General features: G+C 48.1%; 1 protein-coding gene across 4 annotated transcripts in view; it reads right to left on the bottom strand.

Moving 5' to 3' along the window:
- The window catches only part of TESC (tescalcin), a 43045-nt gene that overhangs the window by 17170 nt on the left and 12408 nt on the right, over nucleotides 1-13467 (bottom strand). For all 4 annotated transcript variants that reach the window (XM_057492040.1, XM_057492038.1, XM_057492041.1 and 1 more), the window contains exon 2: nucleotides 7789-7858. In XM_057492040.1, coding sequence (XP_057348023.1) covers nucleotides 7789-7858 — 70 coding nt within the window. The remainder of the gene's footprint in view (nucleotides 1-7788; nucleotides 7859-13467) is intronic.

The raw sequence follows: 13467 nt of genomic DNA, 5'->3' as shown, positions 1-13467 counted from the left end.
AACGCTTGGTCATGTCTGGAGACATATTTGGTTGTCACGCTGGGAGGGTAGTCGTGGCATAAGGGGGAGAGGTCAGGGGTGCTGCTCAGTATCCTATATGCACAGGGCAGCCGCCATCCCCCAACAAGAGACCCCAAGCCCCAAGTGCCAAGAAAAACCCCACTCTGAGGGAAAGCATTGTAGAAAGAACAGCATGTGTTAGAGATCTGAGGCAGAAAAAGCAAGAACGTTCATGTGACAGGTGGAGAAGGAGCAAGAGCCAGACGGGACGGGAGGTGAGCAAGGTGGACGGGGCAGGAGGTGAGTAGGGTTGGCAGCCCGTTGCACAGAGATGTGCAGACACACTGCTGCCTCAGTGGCTCTGACTTGGTGAGATGGGAGGTTATGAGCAGGGAAGTGCTGTTATGCCGTTTTCATAGAATGCTCTGTACATTACCACAGGGGCGGGGGGTGGGGCAGTGAGGACAGAAGCAGGGTGTCCAGGGAGGAAGCTGCCACCATAATCCAGGTGACAAGGGACATCTGGGAGGAGGATGAAGTGCTTGCTTTGGGGACACATCATGTGAGATGCCATTTGGACATCAAGTGGATGGGCAGTTGCCATGTGGATTTCAGAGATGTCCCGGCCAAAGGGACAAACTGGGAGGTCAGCATCAGGTGGTGTTTTAAGCCACGAAAAGGATTTTTGTCTCGCATGCCTGCTACAGCCAAGCTGACCCTCTGTGATCTGACCCCGGTGCTCCCTCCCCAGGCAGGCTGACAACGCGAGGTCCCCTCTCCCCAGGTGGCCCCCTCAGAGGCACCTTTGCTGCCCACTCTCCCAAGGTCCCTCTCCCACCACGGTCCCAAGGGATGCACACTCTCTGCCCTGTTTCCTTTATCACATTACATAATGAACTTGCTCCTATGAAGGCTGCCTCCCTGGCATGCTGTCTGTCACTGTCACACACATAGCCCAGAGCAGAAGCACCCCAGAGGCAGAGGCAGCCTTTCTTCTCATTCACCATGGCACCTTGAACTCTAGAACCAGGGAAGGCTGTCAATGCCGGCTTTCTTAAGGAAAGGAACCTTTGCAAAGATTGCACACGGGAGGACCTGCTAATAAAGACCATTTAGAAAGCTGCTTTGACTCCAAACTGACTCCTTGCTCATTCTCCTTCCCCCACCTGCCCTCACATTCCCACGTGAGCAGAGGTGAGAGCCTGCGGCTCCCACCTGCTGCTTCCTGGGCGTGGGTTTTTCTTTTTGGAGAAACATGCATCATCCTAGCTGAGGCTACTTCGGGAAAACTCCCTAACTCTTGGAATACATTAAACACTGACAGTGAAACAACCTGGCTGGCCATCTAGGCAGGGCCTCAAGTCTTCACTGGCATGAGGACTTTAAAAAAAAAAAATCAAACTTAGCTATTTGACAGCTTAAGGCAAAGTAACTGGGTTAAAAAGTAACAATTCGGAGAAAAGCAATGCAATCACAGTGGTTTGGGGCTTGGGCTCCTCCATCAGCCAGCCCTGCTGTGTGACCTTTAACCTCTTTGGCCTCCATCTCTTAATTCATAAAATGGGATAATGGTGTGACCTTCGGAAGGTCCCTGAGACCATGCAAGTGAGCATCCTTAGCACTTGGCTTGTGGCAGCTGGGGCCCCCATTCATGCACATGACCCTGAGCTAACCTCTGCCGTGACAATGGAACGGTAAGGGCTGGGGGATGCATGACGGGACTGAGGGTGACAGCTTCTGGTGGTGTCCCAGCACCATCAGAATTTGGCCTGTCAGAATGCTGCTCTGCACTTTGGGGGCGTCCAACAATGAACGCCACGCCCCTTCTCTTCCCTGCATATGTCTGCAGTTGCATTTCTCCTAGGAAGCATTTGCATCCGATGGCTTGGTGAACCAAAAACTACTTCTGTGATGTGGCTGTATCTGATCAGGCCGCCACTGGCCTGCATCACCACACTTGAAGTTTGCCACCACAACTATTTCTGGGTGTTGGTGAGCCTGCCAGGGTGCGATGAGGAAGTAAAAAGACATCCACCAGTAAAGTGTCCGAAACAGAGGAAGAAAAAATGCAAGAAGCCATTATTGTATTTTCCTCACCATCTCAAATTAGTATCTTTTAATGGGTTAACTTATGGAGGGTCTTCCCTGCTAGGACAGAAGTCTCTGCATAGCAGGAACTCAATAAATGCATCCAGAAGACCATTTCCTATTCAAGCATTTCACCAAGAAGCCTCAGAACTCAGTGCTTTGTGGTCCAGGAGGATTCAGGCTTTGGGAGTCCTGAAATATAAAATCTGGGGGACCCTCCTAAAGAAAAAGAATGCAGAATTATGGACTTAAAAGAACCAGGAGCTGGGCCTCAAAAGGAACCCATACAGACAGGGGCCCTCACATATCTGCTTTGAAGGCCTCAAGGTAAGCCCACCGCTAGATGTCCTTAGATGGTTTGCAGAGAGAAAGGACCAGCCAAAAATGGGTGGGAAATGGTAGGTGAAAATTAAAATTGATTTTGGCAGTTTTTACCTTGGGATCTTTTTTAAGCTATATCCAATTTTCAAAGTCACAGACTCAGCTTTTAAATGCAATTTACACACCTTTCCAGTCTATGTATAAAGCCTGCAGTCACTTTTAAGGCACCTTTTGCACTTGAGATACTCAAAAGCCCTCCTTGGAATCCTAATAAGTTCTGGGGCACCTTTGCTCTCTGATAGTGGGGGTGGGGGGAGGCCAAGGGGGCCGCAGCTCACACCCCTTATGGAGGGCCTCACTTGGGGGACCCTAGTCAATGCCTTTCACAAATCCTGACACTAGAGATATGAAGCTCCTTTCCCTGCTCAGAAAGCCCAGCCCAGGGCCTCCTGCATGGTCCCCTGGACGTGCCTGAACATCAGAGAGACTATAGGCCCAGGTGGGGGTCACTCAGGAAACCCTTGGCAGAGTGGGGACGGAGCTGGGCACCAGACCGCAGCCCAGGGCCACTCACCCCTTCTGCCCTGGGAGGATGGGCAGGAAAGCTGGGGAAGACACAAACAGCTGCCCAGTGGCCCTTCTTCAGGCCCTGGAAGGCAGATTAGGATGAGGCAAAGCCTTTCCGAGAAGGAGCCTGGCCTGCAGGCCTGTTTGCATAAGATGCTGTGGTCTGTCACCTCCTTCCGGCTGGGCTGTTACCGTTTGCAGCTGCCACTAATCCCCCAGCAGAAACTGGGAGATGCAGGAGCAGAGGCTGCAGTGACAGGAATTACTCACCCTCACCCGAGGAGGATAAGGGCAGAGGGTCCTCGGACAGAACAGGGGGCCTGTGGTCCTCAGAGGTTGTGTGGCGAGTCAAGGCAATGCCCACAGCTGCCTTAGATGGCTCTGGGTTCAAACCCCAGCTCCTCCATTAATGAGCTGTATGACCTGAGGCCAGGTACAAGGCCTCTCTGAGCCTTACTGTCCTATCTGTAAAATAGGGAGAACAGGCGTTCCTACCACTTCTTGTGGGGCTTATAGGACTGTAGTAACATGCCCCTGCTAAGTGGCACATAAAACATGCTCAAATATTAATAGCTTTTATTTGTGAATAGTTCCTATATGCCAGGCTCCAGAGAAATTCTTTTACCAGGAATATGAAACCCTTTGTGGGAAGTACCATTAACAGTGGGTCTCACCTATACCTCGCTTCAGGGTCATAATGAATTTTCCTAGTTATACCTGTCCCTCACTACATCCATTCAACCAACTGCTCCCAAAGCCCCTATTATGTTACAAGCCCGACTCAGCGCTAGGGCCAGGGCAGAAAAAACAGACCCAGCTCCTGCCCTGCAAGGGGCCAGCACTCTGTCAGGGGAGGCGGTGGGAAGGCAGTTACAATTCCCGGTGGTGGATGTTGGGGGTGGGGATCCCCACAAGGAGGCTCAGGGGATGCAGAGGAGGGGCATCTCGGAGGAGGTGGTGTCTACATGAGACCTCAGCAAAGCAGCAACCAGCATCTGAAGGCCTTGGTGGACCCCAGCCACAGAGCATGGACATGACTTGAGGGCAGCAGGGAGCCCCAAGGCCTGGGGAGCAGAGGCTGCTCACTGGGTCTGTGCAGACTCTCCGGGCTTCTATGAGGGCAGTGAGGACAGGGCGAGGTGTGCGGTGGTCCAGGAGTGGGTGTGTGGGCAAGAGAAGGGCGAACAGGGTCCCGGGTGGGCAGGCAGAGCCAGCAGTTCATATTCCCGAGCCCTGGCCCAGCCCATGAAGAGTGGGAGGCAGAAGCCCGCACACAGCCCCTCAGGGCCCGCGGGGGTGCAGCCCCATCCATTCAAGCCTAAGGGCCTCCTGAGGCCTGCCCTCTGTGCTAGGGAGGCCGACCTGACCAGGATGGCCCAGGCTTGTCAGAAATGCAGTCTCAGGCCTGAGCCAGTCCCACCCATCAAAACCTGTGTTTTAACAAGATAGGTGACTTGTGCACATTCACGCTCACCATCCTGGTGGGAGGCAGAAACAGATGTTTGTCACCTCCTGCGAGGACAAATCTGTGACTGCCACAGAGAAGACGTCAAGTGGCCTGGAGAGTCTGCCAGGCGGGTGCACCAAGGCAGACCTTCCTGAGGAAGCTCTGTTTCTGCAAAGACCTGGCAGATGTGTTGGATTTAGGTGGAGAGAGACATGAGGAAAAGGGGGGAGGCTGGCCTTGAGGAGAGTGGGACAGACTGAAAAGTCTGACTGACGCCTGAGGCCGGGTGGCGGGAGAGCCCGGTGGGGCTCAGCCCGTTGGGGGACCGAAACGAAACAGGGCTTGCTGAGCACTTATGCTCCAGGCGCTGTGCTGTCTGCCCCAGGGCCTTGCTACCTGCACACTGCAGCTTGTTAGAAATGCAGTCTTGGGCATCCCTGCCCACTCCACCATCTTAAGTCAAATCTGAGTGTTTTTTTAAAGCAATTTTCTCCGGTGATGTGCACGCACACTCAGGCTGGAAGGAGCTGATAGAGAGCACCCCGTTTCAGCTCATCCTTTGCAAAGGCCCACGAGGGGCAGCTGGGCAATGCAGGGCTCAGATGCCAGAGCCTCAAAGTGTGCAGGGCCTCCCACAGTACCGTGGCCGCTGCCTCCTCACAGAGCACCGGTGCCCCCCAGCCCCCACCCCTGGGGTTAGATGGCCCCTGCTCCGGCATCTCCAGAACCACCCGATGGATGGGCGGGATGATGGCAGTCCCTCGGGCCAGACGCCAAGAACCCAGCTCAGAGCAGAGTCATTCTGCAGGCACCCACTCACCTCCAGTGCTCCCATCAAAACCCCGTGACCACGCCCACTTTACAGATGAGGTGACAACCTCAGAGAAGCAGAGCAGCTGACCCAGTCACCCAGCCAGGGACATGGAAGACAAATACAACTGGTTCCCAAGTCTGACTTTTGCCTCTGCTTCCCTCAAGTCTGAAAATGAAACACATGTTGAATTTGGACTGAAAGCCTCTCCCCAGCCAAGACCCATGGACCCCAGATCCATAACAAGAAGCTCCGGGTAGCTTGTTACAGGGCAGGGGGCACAGCTCTCTGGAAAATTACCTTGAGGAAGGGAGCCCCACCTTCCCACATCCCCCACTGTGAGCCCCATCCACCAGCGCAGGTACTGAGCAGCTGGCACAGAGCACATGCCCTTGACACGCCCAAGTTCCCATATCCAGCGTGCACAGGTGTCACCTCCCGTTAGACGTCAAGGTGCCCTGCTGAGGTGTTCCCACCCTGCACCAACCCTCAGCCCACGGCCCCAGGGGGCCCACCTTTCCCTGGGAAACCACTCTACTTCCACACAGTCCTCACGGGAAGACCCAGCCCCAGGTCCCCACGGTTCTGGGAAATGACAATTTGTATTTCCATGCCCTGGCCACAGTGATTGGCTCAGACCTGGGCACGTGACAGTTCCCCCACCAGAGCCAATGAGAAGCCAGGTGACTTCTCTGGGCTCTGCTTTCTCCTTCGCTGGGATTAGCAGGTAAGACGTGTAGTTAAAGGTGTAAATTCTGATTGTGTTTAAATATGCCTTGAATACAAATTGAGGCCACCAGAATTTGAGCTCTGGAAATGGCTGCTTTGAGAACGCAACGCACTGGGCCAGCACCATGCCTTTGTTTACACAGACAAGAGAAACTGGATATTTGTCAGTTCCCATAAAACTCTGGTGAAATCCAAGTCTGTTTACTAAGAAGAAGGAAGTTTTCCTGGACTATAAAAGGTTTGTTTTAAAGTTCCAAGACTATAACCTTGAGACCCTGAATGTTTATTTTAGGAAACTACATCTGTTAGAAAGTTCGTGATAGATAGAGCACTGTGCATTTTATGTTGGAAACTGCTGTAGTTCAACTCGAAGCTAAGGAACACAATTTAAGGCATTTTTACCCATAAAAAAGGAACCTATACAGCTCTAAAAGATTAATATTAGAAGCGCAACGTAGGATGGTGACTTTCCTTGACAAAAGTCTAAGGCGGGGGGCCATCAGGTGAGAAATTGGGGATCAACAGAGGTGAGGCTTAGAACCTCACCCCCCCTGTTCTGAGAGAAATCTTCTGCATATGTGGATGTTTTATTGCCCTTGTCTAGCTTGGATTAACACATAGTCTACAGGCACACACCTGATCATATACATTTGCTCTCTTACAACACTAAACTATGTTTTCTACCTTTATGTTGTATCTACCTACCACTTCAGCATCTTATTAAAAATAATAAAGAGAGAAATGTGGTATCCACATATAAATCAAGTATAAAAATCAAATGTGTATTCATATTTGAACTGACTGTTTATAGTTCATAATGCATGAGCAAAACCAAAAGTTTCTGTGATGACTGCCCTTGTACTGTTCACCATGTAACTTATTCACTATGTAAGAATTTGTTCTCCATGTAAGAACTTGTTCGTTATGCTTCAGAAGATTGGAGACTGATGAAAATTAGGCTTGGGGTGGATTAATGATTGTGCATTGAGCATTGACTCCCCTATACAGAATTTTATTGTTGTTAACAACCATTTGATCAATAAAAATGAGAGATGCCCTAACAACAACAACCAAGAAAAAGTACACACTTCCAATTGTAAAATAAATAAGCAACCGGGATGTAATGTATAGCATAAGGAATATAGTCAAAATATTGTAACAACTTGGTATGGTGATAGCTGGTACTTAGAATTACCATGTATATAAATGTTGAATCACTGTGTTGTACACCTGAAACTAATGTAATGTAATACTGTGTGTCAACTACCCTTCAATAAAAAAAAAAAAAAAAAAAAAAAAAAAAAAGTCTAAGGCTGCCACACACCACCTTGCCTGAGACTGGAGCTAACAGCCCAGAGGGAGCAGAGTCAAGGCACGGGGCCTCACGAGAACGTCTCAGTCCCTGATGCGGGCTGCATGCACTACAGCTGACGCATCCTTGGATGTCCAGCACTGGCCACAGTCCTGGCATTCAACAGGTGCACAGTACGTGTCTGGGACCCCAAGCACAGAGGCCAGGGGCCTGTCCCATTTGAGGAGGTCAGGGTACAGTAGGCCAGGCTGACTGGCCCCCCATCCCTGGCCCTGTCTTCACTCTAGTCATAATTTCCTGATCCGGACAGAAACAGATGGGGCGCTCACGCTCCTAGCGAGAACAACTTGTCTAGAAGGGACAAGAATGAAAATTACAAGTTGACCTCTGAAAGTAGGGCAACCCAGGGGCTTTTTCCAGTCACCCAGCACTTAGAGAAAGAGATAAATGGAAAGAGAAAATCCCCAAGGGCCACGGACCTGCCCAACACCCAAACGCAGCAGCAGATCTTACCGAATGGTGGGCTGGTCTCCACTCAGCTGCTTAAACCTGCGGTGCAGCTGCTCGATCTGGTCTGATGAGACTGAGAAGGGAGGCGGGGAGAAAAAGAGAGACAGAGAGAGGACATCACTGACCACTGGACTTGGAGCTGCCAGATGGAGGCTGATGATATTCTCCGGCCTCATCCCCATCCTTCCAGTTCCATTCATTCTCATGCTGCCTCCCACCAGGGCGAAAGCAAGCATGCACCAGATGAAGAGGCACACGAGGGGTCCCCATCCTTCCTGGCAGTGCTGCTCTGGGGTGGTTAGTTAAGACGCCCCCGGCCCCCACCAAGCAATAATACAATGATTACTACTAACAACAGCTTCTGGGAGAGGACAAATGTGACCTAGGTCACATTCCCCTTCTCCAGCCCACTAAAGAGATCATATCTGCTTGTCTGCCTTCCTCCCCTACTCCTGAAGATGCGTGCTTGCCTAGCTGAGAAACGGGTTTTACTTCATCACAAATGCAGAGACAGAGGAGGGGTGGAGCAAAGTGATTCAGGCGGGGGCAGGAAGTGATCTGGGGCACCTGCAGTGAGAAGGGTAAGGAGACTGGTGCAGCGAGGCAAGTGAAGGCAAAAGATCGGGAACCTGGATGAGCACTGCCGTGGACACCGTATTTAGACTCTCCCAACAGTTTCAGGAAACCGAAGTACAGGAGAGTTTCCTTTCATCACCAGTTTTTGATGGTGGGCCCAGTGTCTGCCACAGCTAAGACTAGACCTTGTGGATTCCAGCTTTTGTAAGGGTTTCACTCACATGTGAGTGGTTATTTTTTTGAAACGCAGAGTATTAGACACTTAGGTGCATCTTCTCCATCCTCAACACAAACCTGTGAGGAGATACTCTTTTCTGTTTTATAATTTGAAAACTGCAGCTCAGAGTGTTTACAATCACACAACTGGTGAGTGGTAGAGCTGGGAATTCAGTTCCAAGGCTGCCCAACTCCAAAGCCTGCCCTTAACACAATACCACCCATTTGCCCAGAATATCCTGGTGTTCAAGGCCTTTAGGTCTGGTTCCTGGGGGACTGTGTACAGTTCAGACACACCTTTCCAAATCAGCAAGTGGGCTGGCGGCGATCACCCACCACGGTGCTCCCAGCATTCCCATCCCTTAAGAACCTTTTCTTCTCCTGTTTCAGAGGAAGCTAATTTCCAGGACTGACAGGTCATCTCCTTCTGCTGCTCCCACCACTACCCCCTCCACTGCCCCTCAGGCTCAAGTTGTGATCTCTTCAAGAGTCTGCGGCTGAGAATTCTCAAGCCTCCTGAGAAGCCGTAAAGTTGGCTAGAGAAAACTTAAGTGCCGACCCAACTGAGGGTTCGCTGTGTACCAGGGCCACATAGCCATACATCCATTAGCTCATCTCTTCCTCATGACTCCTGGAGGGGGTTATAGCCCCATATTACAGATGTAGAAACCAACAGAAAGGTTGGGTTACGACTGGGAGAAGATATGGCCATTCGTATCACACATACGTCAGCAAGGATATCTGGCAATTCCACTCCTAGTCACAACCCAACAAAAATGCATATGTGTGCTCATCAGATGTGTGAATGGATGTTCATGGCAGTAAGATCTGAATTGTCCCAAACTGGAAACCACTCAAACGCCCAGCAATGGCAGAACAAGAGTGTTAAAGTGTGCGGTATATTCAAACAATGGGATAGTATCCAGCAATGGAAAGAGCCGACAATAGGTGCAATGGCTTGGGTGAGCTTCAAAAACGTAACACGCAAAAGAAGTCAGACACGAAAGAGCAAATACTTCATGATTCCATTTAAATAACATTCAAAAACAGGCAAAACTCATCTACAGTGTTAGACATCAGGATAGAAAAGGGACATGACTCCAACTACATGACATTCTAGAAAAGGCAAAACCATGGAGAGTAAAAGGATCTATGGCTGCCAGGGGTTAAGGAGGAGGAAAAGGCCGGCACAGACGATTTTTAGGGCGGGAAAACTATTCTGTATGATCCTGTAATGATGGACACATGTCATTATACATTCGTCCAGATTCATAAAATGCACACCACCAAGAGTGAGTCCCAGTGTAAGCCGTGGACTGTGGGTAATAATGACGTGTCACTGTAGGTTCATCGATTATAACAAATGCCCCCCTCTGGTGGGGGACACTGATAGTGGGAAGGCTGTGCCTGTGTGGGGGTGGAGGGCACAGGGGAACTCTTCCTAATTTCCCCTGAATTTCACTGTGAACCTAAAACTGCTCTAATAACAATAACAATACTAATAAAGTCTTCATTTTAAAAAAGAAAAGAAAGCAGGATAGCGGCCGCCTTTGAGGCAGGAACAGTGATTTGAATGGGCCTGAGGGGTCTTCTGGGTACTGGGAATCACTTGGTCCAGGTCCAGGTGCTACAGATGTGCTCTCAGCATGTTCATGGAGCTGTATGCTTATGAGCAATTCATGTTTCTGTATGTGATGCCATAAAAAAAGGGGGGCTTACTTGAAGTATTCGGTAATTCTACCTGGCAGAAATTTATCCTGAAAAAATAAAGCTGCTAAGTACAAAAAGATGAATACATAAATGTGTTCACCTTTGCATTCTTTATGATAGCTTGAAAATTGGACTCAATTTCAATACCCACCACAAGCAGGTTGGTCAAACACTGTATGGAACATTCAGCCAATTAAGAAAAGTATGCTGCCTTTAGAAGTGACAGATGGGTATGTGAGATGAAAATACATTCCATATAATGTTGTCTAAAAACAGCTTGCAATAAACACAGCATGACCTCATGCTGGGGAAAATAAGAAATATATACAAATGTATATAAATAATGAAAGAAAATCCGGGCTTATTTTCCCCAAAATAATAATAGCAATTGTCTCTCAATATTGGGATTAAAGACTTTGTTTTGCTGTGATTCATCTATATTTTTCAAATTTTATCTAATATATATAATATACATCCGTCAGGTAATGAATATTTTAAGCACACAATATGGACCCATATGGGACAGCCGAGGGATCTCAAAATTACAGTTACTGGATGACTCATTCGTTGGCTGAGCACCATGTCCCAGGAACACGTGTTCTTGTTTAGCCCTTTCCATGACTCTGTGACGGACGGACGACTCCCATTTTGCAGAAGAGCAAACAGAGGCCCTAGACTCAATTTGTCTGATAGAACAGGTGTGGCTTTGATTTATGTTTTTTATTTTTACTGACACCCCACATTGCCTTCCTCTGGGTGATTACAGGCAGTCCAGCTGTCACCCTCAGATTAAGAAAAAAGCACTGATCTGCTGAGAAATCATGATGAGAAATCATAAACAGGGGCTCCTACACAACCCCCATTAAAGATGAGTTCCCTTAAAAACCTGACACCAAGTTGAAAGGCCAGCAGCAGTGGAAGATTCTGTTTATATGAAATGCTCAGATCCAGCAAAACTGGAAAGTAGCCAGTGGCTGCCAGAAGCCTGGGGAGGAGAACGGGGAGTCACTGCTGAGAAGTACTAAGTTTCTTTTGGAGGGGATGAAAATGTCCTTAAATTAGATTGTGGCGATGGTTGCACAACTCTGATTATACTGAAAACTACTGAGTACACTTTAAATGGGTGAAATGATAGTGAGTTCTCTCTTAATAAAGCCATTAAAAAATAAATTACATGCATAAGCACAACCATCACAATAGTCAATATTGAGCATTTTTTAAGCCTTGGCTCACATCACCCTCTCACTGATCCTATCAAGTAGGTATGCTTTTACCCCATTTTAGAGATGGGAGGACTCAGACTTGCCCAAGGCCACACAGACAGGAAGAGGTGTATAAACGAGAAATCATCATCGACCAGGTTTCTCTACACTTTCCAGCTAATGGCATCCAAGGTGCACATACAGTGCACATTCACGTGTGTGCACACCCTTCTGTCCTGCCTGACAGCAGAGGGATTAGGAAGACAACCTTCTACCTTTGATCCCCTCTTTTTGGTCCCCAAAGCCCCAGAGGCTTGCTCAGCTTAGGTAAGGCTCCTGGGCCTCATCAACTGACTTACAGAACACCCACACACCCTCAGCTTCAACCCCCCGAGGGCCTGTTCTGCGGGCCTGGTACACCTGCGCCCACATCACACCCCCAAGACCATGCACAGCCCTGTCTGCTGTTCCCCTAGAGGGTTCCCAGGATGGACGCTTTTCCAGTTTCCCTGCTCCTCACCCAGTCCTTTCTCCAGGCCCCTCTGAGGTCACAGTTGCCATGGGGACGAAGGACAGAGACACTGCTTCTGTGCCTGGCATCTGGATGTCCTTACCTTTGGTTTTAGATTTCCACCTAGGGGAAATGTACACCCTTCCACAAGGCTGATGGGAGTTTAATCAACACATCCTGGAGGGGGAGGAGTGGTGTGTGAGAGGCGACTTGTCACTTTGCATCAAAAGCTTAAACAAGAAAACACATATGCCTGCGCTGCCTAATAGGCAGCCACCAGCCACATGAGGCTACTAAGCCATTGAAAGGCAGTGAGTTCAAGCTGAGATAAAACATACACCAGCTTCCAAAGACTCAGCACACACACAAAAAGGAATCAGTCTTAGTAATTTTTACATTGATTATAAAATTTGATTATATTGATTATATATTTTAGATATAATGGGTTAAGTAAATTATTAATATTAATCTCACCTGTTTTTTTTTAATGTGGCAACCAGAGATTTTAGAATTACATTATAAATACAGCTCCTAGGAAATTTAGATTATTCCATCTTGCATTACGTCTCTACTGGACAGTGCCGGGATATGCACTTGGAACCAGCAATGTGACCCACAGAAATGACTTCTAAGGAAGATAAACAGATAAGAGTAATCATTGTTGCCTGTTTAGAACAGTAAAAATTGGGGAAAATGCCAAGGTTCAATAAATTCTGGGGCACCTCAAAGACAGAATACTTGCAGCCTTAAAAAATATTTTAAAACTATGTAGAACATAGAAAAATATTCTTAGCCTATCATTACATGGAAAAATTACATTACATGCTGTAAGATCTCACTTATATGAAAGTTCATGCTGATATACATGTGTGCACACAGGAAAAAAATCGGAAAGGGTTTACAAAATGGTAAGTTGTTTCCAGACGGTAGAATTATAGGAACACATCTCTCCTGCCTTCCCCTGACCACTTATTTTTGCTCATCTGTTCTTTTTCTTCAACTAACAGGGATTACTTGTATGATCTTATTTAAATTTTAAAAAATTCAACCTTGATGGCTAGAATGAAAAATATAACAGAAAATAGTAAGTATTGGTTGAGGACGTGGAAAAGCTGGAACCTTCCTACAATGCTGGTGGGAATGTAAAATGGTGCAGCGGCTGTGGAACCCAGGAGGCTCCTTAATAAAGTAAATACAGATTTACCATACAATCCGGAAATTCTACTCCTAAGTACATACCCAAGATAAGTATAAACAAAAACCAGTAAATGAGGGTTCAAAGCAGCAGTATTCACAATACCTAAGAGGCGGAAACATCCATCAACAGATGAATGGAACAAACGAAATGCAGTCTATCCATACAATGGAGTATCATTTCGCTATAAAAGGGAATGAAGTGCTGACACAGGCTGCAACATGATGAGCCTCAAGAGCATGACGCTAAGTGAAAGAAACCAGATGCAAAAG

The sequence above is a fragment of the Manis pentadactyla genome, chromosome 14 (genome assembly GCF_030020395.1).
Source record: "Manis pentadactyla isolate mManPen7 chromosome 14, mManPen7.hap1, whole genome shotgun sequence".
NCBI classification, from domain to species: Eukaryota; Metazoa; Chordata; class Mammalia; order Pholidota; family Manidae; genus Manis; species Manis pentadactyla.
The sequence above is the reverse complement of the archived record's forward strand: the minus strand, read 5'-3'. Positions and strand labels throughout refer to the sequence as shown.